Source organism: Cololabis saira, chromosome 2 (genome assembly GCF_033807715.1).
Source record: "Cololabis saira isolate AMF1-May2022 chromosome 2, fColSai1.1, whole genome shotgun sequence".
NCBI classification, from domain to species: Eukaryota; Metazoa; Chordata; class Actinopteri; order Beloniformes; family Belonidae; genus Cololabis; species Cololabis saira.
Window position 1 is genome coordinate 46,081,646 of NC_084588.1, and position 19,026 is coordinate 46,100,671.

The window sequence follows — 19,026 nt, forward strand, 5'->3', positions numbered from 1 at the left end:
AAATCAGTTTGAAAGTTGTAGAGATCCATCCGTTTGGCTAAATGAAAAACATCCAATAAATACATGTACAGGACTGTCTCAGAAAATTAGAATATTGTGATAAAGTTCTTTATTTTCTGTAATGCAATTAAAAAAACAAAAATGTCATACATTCTGGATTCATTACAAATCAACTGAAATATTGCAAGCCTTTTATTATTTGAATATAGCTGATTATGGTTTACAGTTTAAGATTAAGATTCACAGAATAATCAAATTTTTTGAGATAGGATATTTAAGTTTTTTTTAATTGCATTACAGAAAATCACAATATTAAAATTTTCTGAGACAGTCCTGTATAATATGTAATTATATATATATATATATATATATATATATATATATATATATATATATATATATATATATATATATATATATATATATATATATATATATATATATATATATATATATATATATATATATATATATGTGTGTGTGTTTATATATATTTATAATTATATATTTTTTATAATGAAAAACACACAATAAATAATATATAATATAATATAATATAATATAATATAATATAATATAATATAATATAATATAATATAATATAATATAAATATTTATAATAAAATTAGCTAAATAAGCATTGAACTCGAATATCAAATATGCGTTTGTCTTCTGTAGCACTGGGAGTAAAAAAAATGCAAGAGTATTAAGTAAACACGTAATAGATAAGAGGCTAAAAACATCAAGAACGCGTTCTAGTATAAAGTTCGTTTCTACGGCAACAGATTAGCGATTCATGGAGGGATCTTATTTTGAAATCCCGTCATTACGCGTCACTTTGTCCCAACTTCCGGCTACGAGTTCTCTTAACAAAATAGTAGAAAAACACGCAGGAGTAGAAACGCCCATCTGCGTCGTAATTTATAGCTATAGTTTAGTTTGGATGTAAGCTGACCTTTTTCTTTTTTTTTTCCAAGTTAAAGTTTGCTGTCATTTTACATTTTACGCGTTTGAGTCGTGCACAACGTGAATTATGCAGCACTACGCAGAAGCGGTGAAGGGTTTTGCTCAAGACCACACGACTGGTCTCACAGCTGCTCTACTAGCAGGTAAACCGATGACTTACAGTTGTAAGGTGGGGTTTGTGCAATGCATTTATTTTCTAAAATGTCAGTGCAGTAAGGCTGTCTGTCACTGAGAATTTTCATGAAGTAGGTCTTACTTTTTCTTACACTGTGATCCAGGTGATACAGGTAAAAACGTGTGTTTCAGGTAAGTAAAATGATCTGTTTCATCACAACAAAGCATAATCAATACCTCTAGTGCTCATAGCTTCTAATACAGGACTGTCTCATAAAATTAGAATATTGTGATAAAGTTCTTTATTTTCTGTAATGACAAAATGTCATACGTTCTGGATTCATTACAAATCAACCGAAATATTGCAAGCCTTTTATTATTTTAATATTCCTGATTATGGTTTACAGATTAAGATTAAGATTCCCAGAATATTCAAATTTTTTGAGATAGGATATTTCAGTTTTCTTAAGCTGTAAACCATGATCAGCAATATTAAAATAATAAAAGGCTTGCAATATTTCAGTTGATTTGTAATGAATCCAGAATGTATGACATTTTTGCATTACAGAAAATAAAGGACGTTATCACAATATTCTAATTTTCTGAGACAGTCCTGTATATTAGATATTATTGTTTCTGTCTCGGTACAAAATGCCAGAGAAAATATCTCTATAACTGTTAATGAAAGTTAAACAGTAAGTTTAGAAAACTGACAGGGATTTTACACAATATTACACAAATAGTGGATATTAGGATACAAGGATATTTACACAAATAGTGTCATGTGACATTTTAAGTGTTAAATATCATTCTGCTTTCGTTTTGTGGCGCCTGCAGTTTACATCATATTAAATAACGTTTCAGTGTCGTGTTGTCAGCCTGTGATGGGGCTTCAGCTGATTTATTTAACTGACAGTTTAATGGATCCTCCTTCCTCACAGCTACCACACACACCTTCATCAAGTGTAAGGTGGGTTTTGTGCAATCCATTTATTTTCTAAAATGTCAGTTCAGTAAGGCTGCCTGTCACTGAGAATTTTCATGAAGTAGAAGGTCTTACTTTTTTCTTACACTGTGATACAGGTAGACATGTGTGTTTCAGGTTAGTAAAATTATCTGTTTCATCACAACAAAGCATAATCATTACCTCTAGTGCTCATAGCTTCTAATACAGGACTGTCTCAGAAAATTAGAATATTGTGATAAAGTCCTTTATTTTCTGTAATGCAAAAATGTCATACATTCTGGATTCATTACAAATCAACTGAGATATTGCAAGCCTTTTATTATTTTAATATTTCTGATCATGGTTTACAGCTTAAGAAAACTCAAATATCCTATCTCAAAAAATTAGAATATTCTGGGAATCTTAATCTTAAACTGTAAACCAATAATCAGCAATATTAAAAGAATAAAAGGCTTGCAATATTTCAGTTGATTTGTAATAAATCCAGAATGTATGACATTTTTGTTTTTTTAATTGCATTACAGAAAATAAAGAACTTTATCACAATATTCTAATTTTCTGAGACAGTCCTGTATGTCCACACGTAAGCGCAATATAATTAAGTCAGACCAAGACTAGTTCAGCTCAAGACTGAGACCGAGACAAAAAAAAGCCCTAGTTATTTATTCATCTTGCTGAGTTGTAGAACATCAGCAGCATCCTGGTTCAGCTGCTTAGTTTACATAAGGTTGTATTCAACTGCAGCACAATAACACAGACAGTTGATGTCTTATGTGTGAACTCACTATAAATGTTTTCATCCATCAGCTGAGATCAAATATGTGTGGCGACTGCACTACCGCTATTTCTACACTATTTGAGGATTGACTCGAGTGCTTTCAATCAAATCAAATCAAACTTTATTTATAAAGCACCTTTCCAACATAAATGCAACACAAAGTGCTTTACATAAAACAAATAAACATAAAACGTATTAATGCCCCCAACGACCCCCATAACGACCCCCAGGACGACCCCCAGGACGACCCCCTGCAGGCCAGAGTCCACTCCCCATGAGGAAACACTGGAGCTAAAAGCTACAAGAAAGCAGGATAAGATACACTAAAAGAGTTTAAAAAGTACAACATAACATAAAATCCTAAAAGTATGTCTAGAAAGAGAGACATTAAAAACTAAAAGAATAAGACAGTAGAATGTATAAAATAGACCATAAATAACGACTAAAACATTTAGATATAACATTGAGATAAGACAATGAAAATAAAATATGATAAAACAGGATAAACTAAAGATTAATATAAAACAGAGTAGTAAGATCCAATAAAAATAGGGGTGAGCATAAAAAATGTAAAAGAGTTAAATGAGTCAGTTAAAAGCCTGATTAAAGAGATGGGTCTTGAGCCTCTTTTTAAAAACATCAACAGTCTCTGCGGCCCTGAAGTTCTCCGGGAGGCTGTTCCACAATCAGGGATCATAATAACTGAATGCCGCTTCCCCGTGTGTCCTGGTTCTAACTCTTGGTATCGTTAAAAGGCACCGGAGGACCTCAGGGTCCGCGAGGGTCGATAGGGTAAAAGTAATGCAGACAAATAGGAAGGCCCAAGGCCATAAAGACACTTAAAAACTAGTAAAAGAACCAATGATTGACATGAACAATAACTAGTCCCAAAGTCATCTAACAAAATAACAAGCCTCCAACACCCCCCTCCACCTCAGAAAAGTCTAATGATACTCAATGTTACTGATTTAAATTGTACTTAATTTGTAGATGAAAAGTGAATTTTAAATATTAAAGATACACACAATGATTGACTTGAACTTATAGTAGCCAAATTACACTGTATATCAGCATGAGTGAAATGGCATATACCTAATGCTTAATCATTCACAACGATATGCAAATACTATTCAAAAGCCAATGATGCCGTTATATTTATTCAAACAAGGCCTTTGTAAACACAACACTGTAATTAAATACAGACACACATGCACCAATCCTGCATTAAATCAAGTGCAAAATACAAATACTTTATAAAACTGTACATTAACAAGAGGAAGAACTGGTGATCACAAGATTCTGTCACCTTGGTGTGCAACGGCATCTCAATTATCCGAGACATGGAGAAACCGAGAGACCGAGATGAGACCAAGACCACAAAAAAATGGTTTCCAGACCGGTCTCGAGAACTACAAGTCTATTAGTTACTGAAAACGGTGGTTTTAGTATTTCATTCTATTATTATTATTATTCAATGTCCTTGACTGTAAATGAGTCTGTTTTATTCTTTTTTGGGGGAGTTTTTGTTTTTTTCCATTTTATTTGTGCTTTAAAAAAATAAGTTTACTGTTTTTGATTGAATTGCATTGCATTTATTTATTTTTAATGAATGCTGATAACATCTTCTCTTTCTGGCAGGGGTGGGTCTGATGGCCTTTCGGAGATGGATGGCAGGGGGAGTGTGTCGGAGCAAGGCCAGCCTGGAGGGCAAAACAGTCCTGATTACAGGAGCCAACACTGGCATTGGGAAGGAAACGGCCTTGGATATGGCTCAGAGAGGTGGGGCTGTTTCCTGAGGTGGAGGCCAGGGTTTCTGTTCACATTATGTTTCATGTGTTTTGGTGTGAAGCATAGAAACTAAAACTCAAACAATAAGTAAATAATAAATCATTTCTCACATTAAAAAGTTATTTATAGCAATGAAGGAAGCCTAAATGTGCTTGATGAAGTGGTATATTCTAGGACAGGAGTCGGAAACCCAAAATGTAGAAAGAGCCATATTTGACTAAAAACACAAAAAACTAATATGTCTGGAGCCGCAAAAAATTTAAAGTCTTGTATCAGCCTTAGAATGAAGACAAATCACTGTCCTTTTTAGTTAATGTCATTCTCTTACTGGCTAAATACCACATACACTGTTGTAAGTGGAGAAAAATGAAGCCCTCTTTCCATTTTTTTATAAATGATTTCAAAAGTTTTTTTCTTTCTTTAGAAAATATTAAGTCAAATAACTCTGCAAAAAAATTAGTAACCGATATATCAAAGTATCTTTTATTTTAAGTCTCTTTCCGAAATGTTGATGCTATTTGCTTTGAAATGCCTTACAGTTCCTTTGTATTGACTTTACTTGTCTCTTATTTTTGTTTATATGTCTCTTGTTCATAAGACCTCCTGGATGTTCTTTTTTCCTATATTTCCTCTACTAGTAGTTTTGTATGAAGTGTGTTTTTCTTGTTTAAAAAATTCTGTTCAATTTAAAAAAAAAAAAAAAAAAAAAAAAAAAAAAAAAAGCCTTAGAATGAAGACAACAGCCCCCTGCTGGTAGAAACGCACAATTTAAAAGACATATTTTGGTCAACTAACATGACTAAGCATAAATTACCTAGAAACACCAGCAAAATATATATAGCCTATAAAAAAATAAATAAATAAGGATTTAATCCAGATTTAAAATAATTTAACCTTCGTATTGTTTAGTTTTTATATGTTTTAAGGATGTAAAGTAATCAAACCTTCATATTGTTTAGTTTTTATATATTTTAATGATTTGTTTTTTTTTAAATGTTTTAATTTTTTTTTTTAATTGTAGTTTTCAATTTGTTAATACGTGAATTAATCAGAATTTAAATGACATATTTGGGTCAACGTGACTTAGCATATATTGCATAGAAACACCAGCAACAATATTAAAACAAAAATTTAAATAAAAAAGGATTTACTCCGGATTTAAAGTAATTAAACCTTCATATTGTTTAGTTTTTACCTATTTTAAGAATTTTATTTTTTTGAATCCTCTTTTCTCCTCAGTTATTTTTCTCTTTTTCCCATTGGAAACAATCCTTTTGTTTGTTTCCAACAGCCACCTGTCTGGCGCCCCCTGCTGGTAGAAACGTGTGGCTACGACGCAAATCTTTGTTAACAGAAATGTGCAAAATTTAATATTTATTCTACACATTTTTACAGCATTGGAAAACGTTCAGAATGTTTGTGTCATGTTTGTCCTCCTACAGAAACCATATTAAAACCAAAAAATGTATTTCCCTCCCCACCGATTTCCATTTTCAAACATTTTTCTAAAAAGCTCCCGGAGCCACTAGGGCGGCGCTAGAGAGCCACATGCAGCTCTAGAGCCGCGGGTTGCTGATCCCTGTTCTAGGACATATAAATTAGCAACAGGGTAATGATAGAATATAGAGTGATGAATGCCAACAAGTGTTCTCTCATTACACACAAACAGATCTTTAACTTGACTGCTGAACCATCACTTCCTCAAGGATTAACATACTAATATGAAATAATTGAACTGGGGGTCCGTCTCTTGTCCAGGGGCCAGAGTGATCCTCGCCTGCAGAGACTTGACCAGAGCCCGGATCGCAGCAGATGAGATCCGGCAGAAGAGCGGCAACGGGAATGTGGTGGTGAAGAAACTGGACCTGGCGTCGCTGCAGTCTGTCAGAGACCTGGCCAGAGACGTTCAGGAGACTGAGAGCCGCCTGGACATCCTGATTAACAACGCAGGTATTTCCCCGTGCTCTTCTTCATTCATTCAACAGTAGAAAGACGAGGGACCACCATCAACATATATTATGTTATAGGAAGACTTTAATGTGAGGTGATTGGTGAATTGTGTTTGGCAGTTTTATTTTAAATGCATATGTTTTGTTGACTTTTTTTCTTGCTGTTGTTATTATGACTTTATTATATATTTTTTGTTTTTAGGTATTATGATGTGCCCCAAGTGGGAAACTGAAGATGGTTTTGAAATGCAGTTTGGTGTAAACCACCTGGGACATTTCCTCCTGACCAGCTGTCTGCTGGACCTGCTGAAGAAATCTGCCCCAAGTCGTGTTGTCATTGTCTCCAGCCTGGCACACGAGAAAGGTCAGATATTTTATTTTCCATCAGTTAGTCTAAAGACTAACAATTATCTTTTAGTCTCCTCTTCTTTTGTATAGATATCTTTATTGAGGGCATTAAAAAAGAAAAAAAATAAGATTTACAATAACAATATAATTATCAATATTTCCCCCCCTTTTTTTTAACTTTTCATAACATTAATTAAACCAAAATAAATAAATAATAATAATAAGAGAAAAAAAATAATAAGAAAAAAAAAATAAAAACAACAGCACGCCCTCTCCCCTTCCCTCCCTCATATGGTCAATAGATTACATCATTCAAAATCATTTAACATATGTCTATCAATACTAGAACAAAAATGAATAATACATTAAATAATCAAGTACTGTGTAAACACATTCATTAATATAGTCGACGATTCAGATCATTAGTCCAATAAAGGTAAAAAATCCAAAAAAGGTCCCCAAATAAGGTCAAAGTCTCTAGTTTTTTTTCTAACGGAATACAATATTTTTCCTGGAGTACTGGGATAAGTCTCCTCTTCTGATATATCAAACCTTTTTTAATTAAAAGTTCTAAAATATATATACATATTTTTAAACCTAAGAGTGTAAACAAATCTTTTGCAGGCCATATTCATTTTGATGACATCAACCTGGATAAAGACTACGAACCTGAACTTAGCTACCGCCAGAGCAAGCTCGCCAACGTTCTCTTCGGGAAAGAGCTGGCTGCAAGGCTCCAAGGTATTTATTCCCTTTTATATATTGTTTTATTCTACTTTTAAGAACAAACGTAGCTACAAAAGTTTTGAATGTTGTGTAAAATGTAAATAAGAACAGAATGCAATGATTTTCAAGACTTATTAACCCATATTTTACTCACAGTAATCCATAGCTGAAAGTGAGATATTTTAGCACTTCCTGCTAAATATTAGTTCATTTTGAATTTGATTGCAGAAACATATCCCAAAGAAATTGGGACCTGTGCAACTAACGAGTGGAAAAATAAGTGGTGCTACAGGGAACCTGTAAACGGAGCATCTCTTAAAAGTAAAGATGGGCATAGGATCACCACTACGCGAAAAACTAAAGAGTAATGTTACTTAATTTAAAATCGCAAGAGGACTATCTTATGGTCTAGAGCACATAATATCTTCAAAATAGTCTCAGAATTTTGAGAAAACTGTACAAATGGGACAAGGTGCCAAATCCCCTTACCTGGACTGTACTGTAGGGGTCCCTCAGGGGTCCATACTTGGACCTCTTTTGTTTTCTTTGTACATGAATGATTTCTTTGAGATTTGTGATGGTTTCCAAGCCCAGTTGTACGCGGATGACGCGGTTCTGTTTGTGCCTGCTAAAAGTACAGAAGAAGCTGCACAAACACTATCAGCAGCGACGATTCAGGTACAGGAGCGGCTCATTAAATCACCACTTTCACTGAATATTAAAAAGACTGTCTGCATGATGTTTGCTAAACAGCCGGGGAAGATCAAACACTATGGTGTGTTTCTGGGAAGAGAGGAGCTCGAGTTGGTCACTGAATTTAAATATATGGGAGTCATCCTGGACCCGACACTCTCCCTCAGGAAGGACATTAAGAAAGTGTGTAACTCTGTTAAATATGGCTGGGCAAACTTCAGACAAATAAGAAACTCATTGACTGACAGTGAAGCAATAATGTTTTTCCATTCAATGATCCTATCACACTTTGACTATTGCCTATAGCTGCTCATTAGCATGTTCCACAGCACTCAAGCTGATTTAATCCCTTTATAAAAATAGGACAAAAAATCTTAGACAAAAAAACACATTCATTTCATACTTGCAACATTTTTAAAAAAACCTTCAGATATGCCTGCACTGTGTACAAAACCCTTCATGGTCTTGCAGCAACGCCGCTGAAAGAGTTCTTCCGAAGGAAATCTGTGGGTGGCACGAACACTCGGGCGTGTGATAGAGGTGACTGTGAGATACTCCAAAGACAAACCACCTTTGGAATAAATGTGTTATCTGTTGTAGGCGGGAAAATCTGGGACAGCCTTCCATCTACAATAAGGGATTGTCCCTTATACTTAGGGCTGGGCAATATGGACCAAAAGTCATATCTCGATATTTTCTAGCTAAATGGCGATACTCGATATATATCGATATTTTTTCTGTGCCATAATTGGGGTTTCCCCCAAAGCATTATAGCATAGCATCTCTGTTAGCATCTCTGTTAGCATCTCTGTTAGCATCTCTGTTAGCTTCATTTTTTCTGAGGCAAACCCTTAAAAAAACAGTCAGTTTTAATACAAAGCCTCGTGCCAAATGTCACACAGGTTCCTTTATTAACAGAGGTATAACAGAGGTATGCACAATATCAAAATGTATAAAACAAATTAAATAAAAATAAACTGCCTGCATATATAGAATAAAAATGCTTCTTGAATAAAATAAAACAAATATCCCTTTCCTGCATAACTATTAAATTCAAATACACTGTGCAATTAATACAATGTAGACAGTAACAGACAGACTTTTCCACTGAGGTTGACAGTTGTGCAAATAACAAAACATTTGTGCAAATCTCAAATAAAACATTCAAGTCAATTTGTCACAAACATTTTTTTTTTTTTTTTTTTTTTTTAAATCAATATAAACGATATTGTCTCGTACCATATCGCGTTTGAAAATACATCGATATATATACAGTATAAAAATCTCGATATCGCCCAGCCCTACTTATACTCTTCCTATAAGGGAAATCTCAAGGAATGGATTAAAACGTCTCAAATCTGTGATCATTAATTGTTTATTGTATTAACAATTGCAGCGTTGTGCGATTTTTAATTGTTGTTGATATTCTGTATCGTGTAATGTTGCTTGTATTTTTTTACTGAGTCTTGCAGGGGGACTGCCAATGCAAATTAGCCTTTTGGCTACAATTGGGTATATTTACATTTAAAATGTTTATCAATGTACAATGTCCCTCTACAAAATAAATTGGAAAAAAAAAAATCAAATCAGACGTTCGTTCCCTCAGGCAACGCTGCATCAAATCCAGAGACAATTATGTAACGGTAGTTCCTGCATGGACTCGGCAACACTTTTGGAAGTCCTAGCCTGAGAACAAAGATTCACCATGCCATCCACAAATGCAGCTTAAAGTCATGCAAAAAGAAAGGCATATGTGACCCTGATTCAGAAACGCTGCTCCATTTAAAATTGACTGATGCAAAGTGGAGAGATTTCCTGTGATCATATGAATGGAAACTCTTTCCGGAAGTGATGGACACTGCATCCTCCAGACCAAAGAGAGGGGCCGTCCAGCTTTTTATCATTGCTCAGTTCAAAAGTCTTTATCTTTGAAGGTATGTATGAATAAGCGCCTACAATAATTAATTAATGAATATAATCAATTTCCCTGCAGGGATTAGTGGAGTATTTTGAATTGAATGGTAAGGGCAGCTTGCACATCTGGAAAAGGAATTTTTATGCAAGATATGCTCTCACTCAGACATTTGTTTCTCTTATTGAGGGAAGGCTTTGCAGTATTAAAAAAAAACACTGTCATCTCGGCTTATTGTGTTTAAAGACATGGTTTCATAGTGAAAGAGTCTACAGGACTGTCTCAGAAAATTAGAGTATTGTGATTTTCTGTAATGCAATTACAAAAACAAAAATGTCATACATTCTGGATTCATTACAAATCAACTGAAATATTGCAAGCCTTTTATTATTTTAATATTGCTGATTATGGCTTACAGCTTAAGAAAACTCAAATATCCTATCTCAAAAAATTAGAATATTCTGGGAATCTTAATCCTAAACTGTAAGCCATAATCAGCAATATTAAAATAATAAAAGGCTTGCAATATTTCAGTTAATTTGTAATGAATCAAGAATGTATGACATTTTTTTAATTGCATTACAGAAAATAAAGAACTTTATCCCAATATTCTAATTTTCTGAGACAGTCCTGTAGATGCTGCACTGGCCTGCCTGCGGTCCAGAACTTTCACCACTGGAAACCATTTGGCAGAAACTGAATAAAAAAATACTACAATGAAGACCTAAAAGGTTTTTCAGAGAACATTTCTCTCCCAAAACTCCAGCAAGCAGTCTACCCAGTGGAATCGGGGCTGTTTTTTAAAAGAAGAGGCAATGCTACACGTTGGTAATTATTGCAGACATCACTTTAAAAATGAGCTAATATATTTAATGAAATGCTCAAAATATCTCTTTTAACATTTGATACATTTTGTGAATCAGCTGGGTCTATAAGATTAGCAAATAATTGGCCTCTGGCTTTTTTTCTTCTTCTACATTTTACAGGATGTTGTCGTGTTTTTAGCGTTGGGATTGTAATACACTGTAGGATGTGCAGTGTTGCATTCCCTGTGATGCTACGTAGCATCTTCTTTCCTGTAGTGTGGCGTTTTTTTCTTACATTGCGAGTAACACTGGGTTTGATGGATCCCTCTCATCAGGCACAGGTGTGACGGTGTACAGTCTTCACCCTGGGGTCATCCGTACAGAGTTAGGACGGCACCTCTTCCCTTCTTTAGCTCTGTGGAAGAGGGTTGTTGCCTCGGTCGTCATGACGATGTTTAAAAGTCCCTGGCAAGGAGCTCAGACCACCATCTACTGCGCTGTGGACGAGAGCTTGGTGAACGTCAGCGGTCTCTACTACAGGCAAGTACTCGTGATTGACTGTGAACATTGTTTTTTCAGCTGGAATTTGCATAGGTCCTTTAGTTTTGATCATAGATGATCCTTTGTCTTAACGTTTTATTGTAGGGGCAGTTTTCTCAAAGTGGATGGATGAAAAAATGTGAATGATTTGATATTTCTTGAGTGATAATAGGGCTGGGCGATATGGACCAAAAGTCATATCTCGATATTTTCTAACTAAATGGCGATACTCGATATATATCGATATTTTTTCTGTGCCATAATTGGGGTTTCCCCCAAAGCATTATAGCATAGCATCTCTGTTAGCTTCATTTTTTTCTGAGGCAAACCCTTAAAAAAACAGTCAGTTTTAATACAAAGCCTCGTGCCAAATGTCACACAGGTTCCTTTATTAACAGAGGTCTGCACAATATCAAAATGTATAAAAACAAATGAAATAAAAATAAACTGCCTGCATATATAGAATAAAAATGCTTCTTGAATAAAATAAAACAAATTTCCCTTTCCTGCATAACAATTCATTTAAAATACACTGTGCAATTAATACAATGTAGACAGTAACAGGCAGACTTTTCCACTGAGGTTGACAGTTGTGCAAATAACAAAACATTTGTGCAAATCTCAAATAAAACATTCAAGTCAATTTGTCACAAAATAAGCTATATCAAAATCATATTTTTTTTTTCTTTTTAATAATCGATATAAACAATATTGTCTCGTACCATATCGCGTTTGAAAATATATCGATATATATTAAAATCTCGATATATCGCCCAGCCCTAAGTGATAGCCACATGTTTGTGTTCATAGTGTTAGAAAAACATTGTAATTTATTACAGAAGACATATTTTATTGCAAAAAAACCCTCCATCAATAATATAGGACATAATTTTGATGACATTCTTACTCTTCTCATATATTCTGCTGTGCAGTGACTGCGCCCCCAAGACGCCAGCAGCTCAGGCTCGGGACGACGCTGCTGCCAAGAAGCTGTGGGAGCTCAGCGCCTCCATGGTCGGTCTGGCTTAACCGCGGCAGCTTGACTGATAACCCTGTTAACAAGAGGCACAAAGTGCTCCTGTTTGTCATTGTGCTCTGAAATGCAGAAAGTCATCATTTAAGATTTTGCACATGCTTCAATATTGTATAGCTCACAGCGTTTTTGCACTATTTACTCTCCAGTTAGCTGACACTTTATAAGCAGATGTGCTGCCTCGCCTTTTTTTAATTATATTATATTCAAATGCATAGATTATGATTTGTACTATCAATGTGTCTACACAGTGGTGCTGTATTTCATACAATAAGTTACGTTTTTATTTATCAATGATCTCTTTTCACTGTTTTCTCTTGTTTATTTTTTCATTATCAAGATACAAGACTTCATTCAGGGTTCAAAGTGCTTTTATTCATGGCATTTAACAAAGGCAAATATCATTTTAAAGCAGACCATTGTTTGTATAAACGATTTAATAATAATTTAATCTTGCTTGGCACAACGTTCAAGAAGTTATAAGGAGGTGAAATGCAGAAATGGTGCAGGAAGCTGAACTGTGGGATAAAGGAAGTGCCTTTGACCCCTGCTGACAGCGGCGGGACTGCTGGAGCGGAGCGAAGATCCTCCGCCAGGTGTAGGAGGGAGTGGACACCTCAGGGGCTCAGCAGTTAGGAAGAGACTGCCAATTCAGAGCACTCCTTAGCTCACTGAACACCGCTCTGTGTGTGTGTGTGTGTGTGTGCGTGTGTGTATTTAATATAGCGCATTCATAGTGCAGTTTGTACCATGACAGTAATCTTTTGCGACTCCTCTCATGACTCTCCTGTGTGGGGAAACTGTCAACAGAACAAAATGTACAACAGGAAACAACTAACTACATAATATGTTTGGCAATAAAGGTCTGATGAAATGTGGCATTTCTTCTCATAGTTATTTCATAAGAGAGCTAAACATTTTTAATGCAGAGTTATCTTACGACATGAGTAAAAACAGCCTCAAAAACATGACATGTTCAGTCTCGAAATCAAATTTTAGTTCCCGCTGCTTTCTGCGCATTTTAGAATTAGAATTAGAATGTCTTTATTGTCATTTGTACAGGTACAACAAAATTGGATGCTATCTTTAAGGTGCATGGTTTAAAAAAATAGATACATTAAAACATCAACAACTATAAAAATAAATCATCTCTAAAAGGACACAAACAGGAAGAAAACATACAGGTATTGCACGGTTCGGTCCGGTTAGGGCGATGATATGATGAACAGAGCAGAGCAGACCCGAGTCTGCGCTCGTGAACAGTTCAAGCATCCTAAGATACATCGTGTTCCCAGTTTGAGCTCTCACACGTGAACTCAGTCGGTCAAAAAGAACAAAACTGCTTAAAAGGAAATCATTAAATAGCAAAAGAAGGTGGCATAGATTTCTTTGATATGACAATAACCAAAACAACCGTTTTAAAATTTAAATCCTTTTTCCTCGTATTAAGATTTTCACATCACGTGCTACATTTCCATTTTTTTCCCTACTGTGTGTCTGTGTCCAGCTGTACAAAAAAGTGTGTTCTTTTGAACAAACATATCTGGAAGTCCTCCATGATTTTTGATCCACTCTGTTGTTTTTAGAGTTCAAAAGTTTGTCGGTGTAAATATCCAACATGAATGCATCACATTTAATTTACTCACCGAACTTTGGGTTCCAGTTCCCTGGTTGTCTCCTCCACGCAGGGTTAACGGCCTACGTTCACCATGCTGATTTGGAAATTCACATCCTAGTAGCTTTAATTGTGTACCATTTTCATCAAAAGTCCCAGAACTAGTAGTAAATCATTTTGAGAAAGGTCACTGCAGACAAATTATGAAACAGAAGCTGATGACATCATTTAACACGATCACAAGAAATCAAAACGACCCCACAATCAGACCAACCCACACGCTCCGTGACTCGGTCGTTGGCTCTCCCGTACCTGTAGGTAATGTCATGCACATGCCCTTATCAGTTCTCCGTCCAACGGATACAGAATCTATAGCTGGGCTGGAAAAGTGATAAGGAGATGTGAGCGACCACAGCACCACAACAGCATCTGTTTACCCTCTGTCACACTCTGCTTTCAGGGCCCAAAATGACAAATCTGTGCAGAAGTTTTCGGTACCCCCAACCGCCCGGGCCACATGTGGCACGACGCCGTCGCCTCCGCTTCCTTTATCCCTGATGCCACGGTGCCCGAGGAGTCAACCCAGTCGAGACGTGTTGGTTCCTTTCCTACCATTCAGCCAATAAAGAAGTTAAATATCTCTGCCGGCTCTTCCCATCCTCCTGCAGCGAAGAACTAGTGAAGCCTTTAACCAGCCAAAGTGGGATCCGGCACCAGAAGCCCTTCACTGTTTGACTGCTGGCAAACTTTTGAGACACACCCCATTGATGAGTTTTATTTGACTGCGGCCCCGCCTGGCTCCCAGGGACCTCTCCCGTGCCATTGGTTGACATTCAGAACTCACCATACCTGCCCCCTAGGCTTTTGAGGACTGGAGCCAAATAGATCTTGCAGTTGTCAGTTACGGGGGAGATCAGCCAGTGAGGAGCGAGGGACCAGTTCTGGTGGGTGTGTTCGCCACAGGTGTGGCTGAGAAGCACATTCCAATATGCACATACCTGTCAGCTTCGGTGGTATTCAGCTACTCTTAGAAAGTGAGACCTCTGTTGTCCATTTGTCCGTTCCCCCTGCCGGGGCCCACGCAGAGGGAGAAGAAAATAACTCATTCACTTGCACAAATAACTCTTTTTTTTCCTTTTCTTTCATTCCCTCTTGCCTTTTGTTTCTTGTAATATCATTAACGTGCAAAAGCAGCGTCATTGCTGCTCTATTTTCAGAAGATCGCTCAGATTATAGACATGTGCAGGAGTCACAAAGTTATAAAAGCAGCTGATGGTTTTCTAGGAACCAGTTAAATCTCAGCATACACCCTGACATGAGGCTTCCGTTAGCACAGGTGCAGGCAGTGGCATGTACCACCCCCCCCAAACAATGAACGTCAGATCATCTGCTCCCGTCTTCCCCCCGTGGAGATCACAGAGCCTCGCAGACGGCGTTCGTGAAGAGATTTGTATTGTCTGCCCCTTTGGTATGCAGGTGTTTGTCTCTGCATCTCTCCTACGGCCGTTTTCCTCATGTCTTTCTCTCCATCCATCTCCCCCTCCTCCTGTTTGTCCCTGTCTTTTTCTCTCTCTCTCTCTGTGTGAGTCTCAGTGTCTCTCTCTCGGCCTCTCTGAGTACAGACGTGAACGGTGTGCGCCTCGGGCTGCTGTGGGAATGCAGGTTTGCTGCATTCGTGGGCCCGGAGAGGAAGAGAGCGGATCAGCCCATACCGTGACTACCTGGAGACGAGTCTGTGCCTGTGGAGCTGAGTCAGAGCAGCCACGCACACCAAGGCTGTCTCTGTCACTCACCAGCCACTCACACTCTACACACTTTACCTGGATTACAGTTATGTGATCAAAATTTATGGATCTGGCAGAATCCAAATCTCGTAAAAGTGTCTGTTAATAATGAACATGTCGGTGCTACTGTGTGGTTACGATGATATGCAGGTGAAACAAAGGCTTGGTACGGGAACCTCGAGGTCATTCAGTACAAGGCTGGGAGTGAACTCATTTGATACACACACAGGAGTCAGTATTGATACGTAACGAGACCCTTTCAACTAGGGATGGGCGGTATGGACTAAAAAATGTATCACGATAACGATAAAAATGACGATAAAAAAAATACCTATTCAACTCCACCTTTTTAACTATAAATCTATCACCACATTCAGTCTTTGGAGCCCCCAAAACACTGCTCTAAAAGATACTAAATGCTACTAAACTACACCAATGAAATTTAATTAGTAAAAAACAATTAAATTAGTACACCTGTACTGCAAAACTGTAATGAATCCTCGCTCTCAGATCCGCCATGTTTGTTACACAAACACGTCATCAACGGGAATCTTTCTTTCTTTCTTTCTTTCTTTCTTTCTTTCTTTCTTTCTTTCTTTCTTTCTTTCTTTCTTTCTTTCTTTCTTTCTTTCTTTCTTTCTTTCTTTCTTTCTTTCTTTCTTTCTTTCTTTCTTTCTTTCTTTCTTTCTTTCTTTCTTTCTTTCTTTCTTTCTTTCTGGCTCATTTCTTTCTTTCTTTCTTTCTTTCTTTCTTTCTTTCTTTCTTTCTTTCTTTCTTTCTTTCTCACGAGATTTGGATTCTGCCAGATCTTTTTCTTTTTTTTTTTTTGGTGTTTACTATTTTTTTCTCTCTTGTTCATACTCTTTTTCTACTTTTTATATTGCTCTTTTTTATTATTTAACTATTTATTGGTTATTTCTATTTTAAATGTTTTGTATAAAGCGTGTGTGTGTTTTGGCTGCTGCACGACTGAATTTCTCCTCTGGGAGATCAATAAAGTCTTCTATTCTATTCTATTCTATTCTATTCTATTCTATTCTATTCTATTCTCATTTCCTTCCTTCCTTCCTTCACGTACGTTGTGCGTCGATTTAACGCAAAACCATAAATCAGCTTCACACAAAAACGTCATCAACGGGAATTTATCGTTTTTACCGTGAGATGACAAATTATTACCCTGGGGAATTTTTTTGACGGTTTATCGTGAACGGTAAAATATCGCCCATTCCTACTTTCAACAGGTTTATTCCACAGACATCAACAGCACTGAGCAGAAAATACATGAATACACCCACAGTTTATGACAAATGGAATATAATCCTGCTTTAACTCATCAACTTCTGCACCGTATGTCTAGATTTTTCTCTCAGACATCCAGAAGTAAAAATAGACTTTAAACAAGTTGAGTTAAACCACCTGAAATGGAATAAGATGTTGCACTGAGACCCCCGTCATTTATTAATGACTGTATCAAACTTCCAAACATTAGGCGACTGCTCACGAAGTACGGAAAGAATTCAAAGCAGGAAATGTGAAATGGGAAGAACAACGCACCCCAGCAGTTGTTATGAATTGTGCAGATTTTGAATATATGTCACATCTCAATTTGAAGATGTGTTTATTTTGCTTGGTTATCTATATTTTAGTTTTTTTGTTGTTTATGTTTCGAGGCGTGTCGTAAAATTACAAAAAGTTCAAAAGACAAAAGTTCATATTTAAAATAGTTTCTTGTGAAAAACTTCACAATCGATCAGGTTAATCAGCTGTCGTCTATAAAGGAAAAAAACAGTCAGAAAAAGTGGCAAATAATGCAACTTTTCTCATAATCAAAGAATCTGTAGAAATTACCATTCACTGGAACAAAAAACAGCAAAAAACAGTAGAATTGACTAGTAGAAACCACTGCATTTATGAGCTCATGGACGACTCAGCATCTTCCAGGAACTTCATCAACCTCAATATCTTTAGTAGTGGGTTTACTGCGGCATCCACAAAATGAAGTTTAATTATGGTCTACAGGACTGTCTCAGAAAATTAGAATATTGTGATTTTCTGTAATGCAATTACAAAAACAAAAATGTCATACATTCTGGATTCATTACAAATCAACTGAAATATTGCAAGCATTTTATTATTTTAATTTTGCTGATCATGGTTTACAGCTTAAGAAAACTCAAATATCCTATCTCAAAAAATTAGAATATTCTGGGAAACTTAATCTTAAACTGTAAACCATAATCAGCAATATTAAAATAATAAAAGGCTTGCAATATTTCAGTTGATTTGTAATGAATCCAGAATGTATGACATTTTTGTTTTTTTAATTGCATTACAGAAAATAAAGAACTATAGCACAATATTCTAATTTTCTGAGACAGTCCTGTAGTTTCTGATCTGGTCTCTGATCTGGTTTCTGGTCTATTCTCTGGTTTCTAGTATGGCATTTTGTTTAGTTTCTGGTCTGTGGTTGGTCTCTAGTCTGGTCTATAGTCTGGTCTTTGGTTTATTTTCTGGTTTCTAGTCTGGTCTTTGGTTTAGTTTCTGGTCTGTGGTTTGGCATCTGGTCTCTAGTCTAGGCCAGGACTTATTGAACTCTAACATTTTAAAGTTAAAAATAAAGCGGTTACAGTGAAAAACAAATTGGTTTAGAAAATACAAAAGAAGCGCGTATGTAATTCCACATTTTGCACAAAATGAAACGGATGCAGCCGTCATAATATTGTAGCTTTTTATTTTTCGCTCCAGCTTTTGATGTAGTTCAATACCTGTCTCCCATCTATCAAAAGGGAATTAGGATTTAGGTTTAAAGCCATCCCTTCCCTTCTTTTTCCCTTCCAAATCTGCAAAACCGCAGCTTTTGAAGATTAAAGCCAATTTCTTTCTTCAGCAGTTAAGGTAAGCCAACTTAAGCCAGTGTAGACACATTATAAAGAAATGCAGTTTGATTTTGACTTCAAAGTCAGCAACCGGTGGGGCTCAACAGGTGTGGAGCTGTAACCTGGATGGA

General features: G+C 36.3%; 1 protein-coding gene across 1 annotated transcript; it reads left to right on the forward strand.

Annotated features, from left to right (window-relative positions):
- The first annotated feature begins 853 nt into the window (after window positions 1-853).
- si:ch211-107o10.3 (uncharacterized protein LOC407663 homolog) lies at window positions 854-13,498 on the forward strand. The gene is made up of 7 exons (XM_061746538.1): window positions 854-1,109; window positions 4,464-4,604; window positions 6,372-6,563; window positions 6,765-6,926; window positions 7,535-7,651; window positions 11,383-11,587; window positions 12,520-13,498. The coding sequence occupies exons 1-7, from the start codon at window positions 1,034-1,036 to the stop codon at window positions 12,614-12,616; spliced, it is 990 nt and encodes a 329-aa protein (XP_061602522.1). The 5' UTR covers window positions 854-1,033; the 3' UTR covers window positions 12,617-13,498.
- Window positions 13,499-19,026: the final 5,528 nt, after the last annotated feature.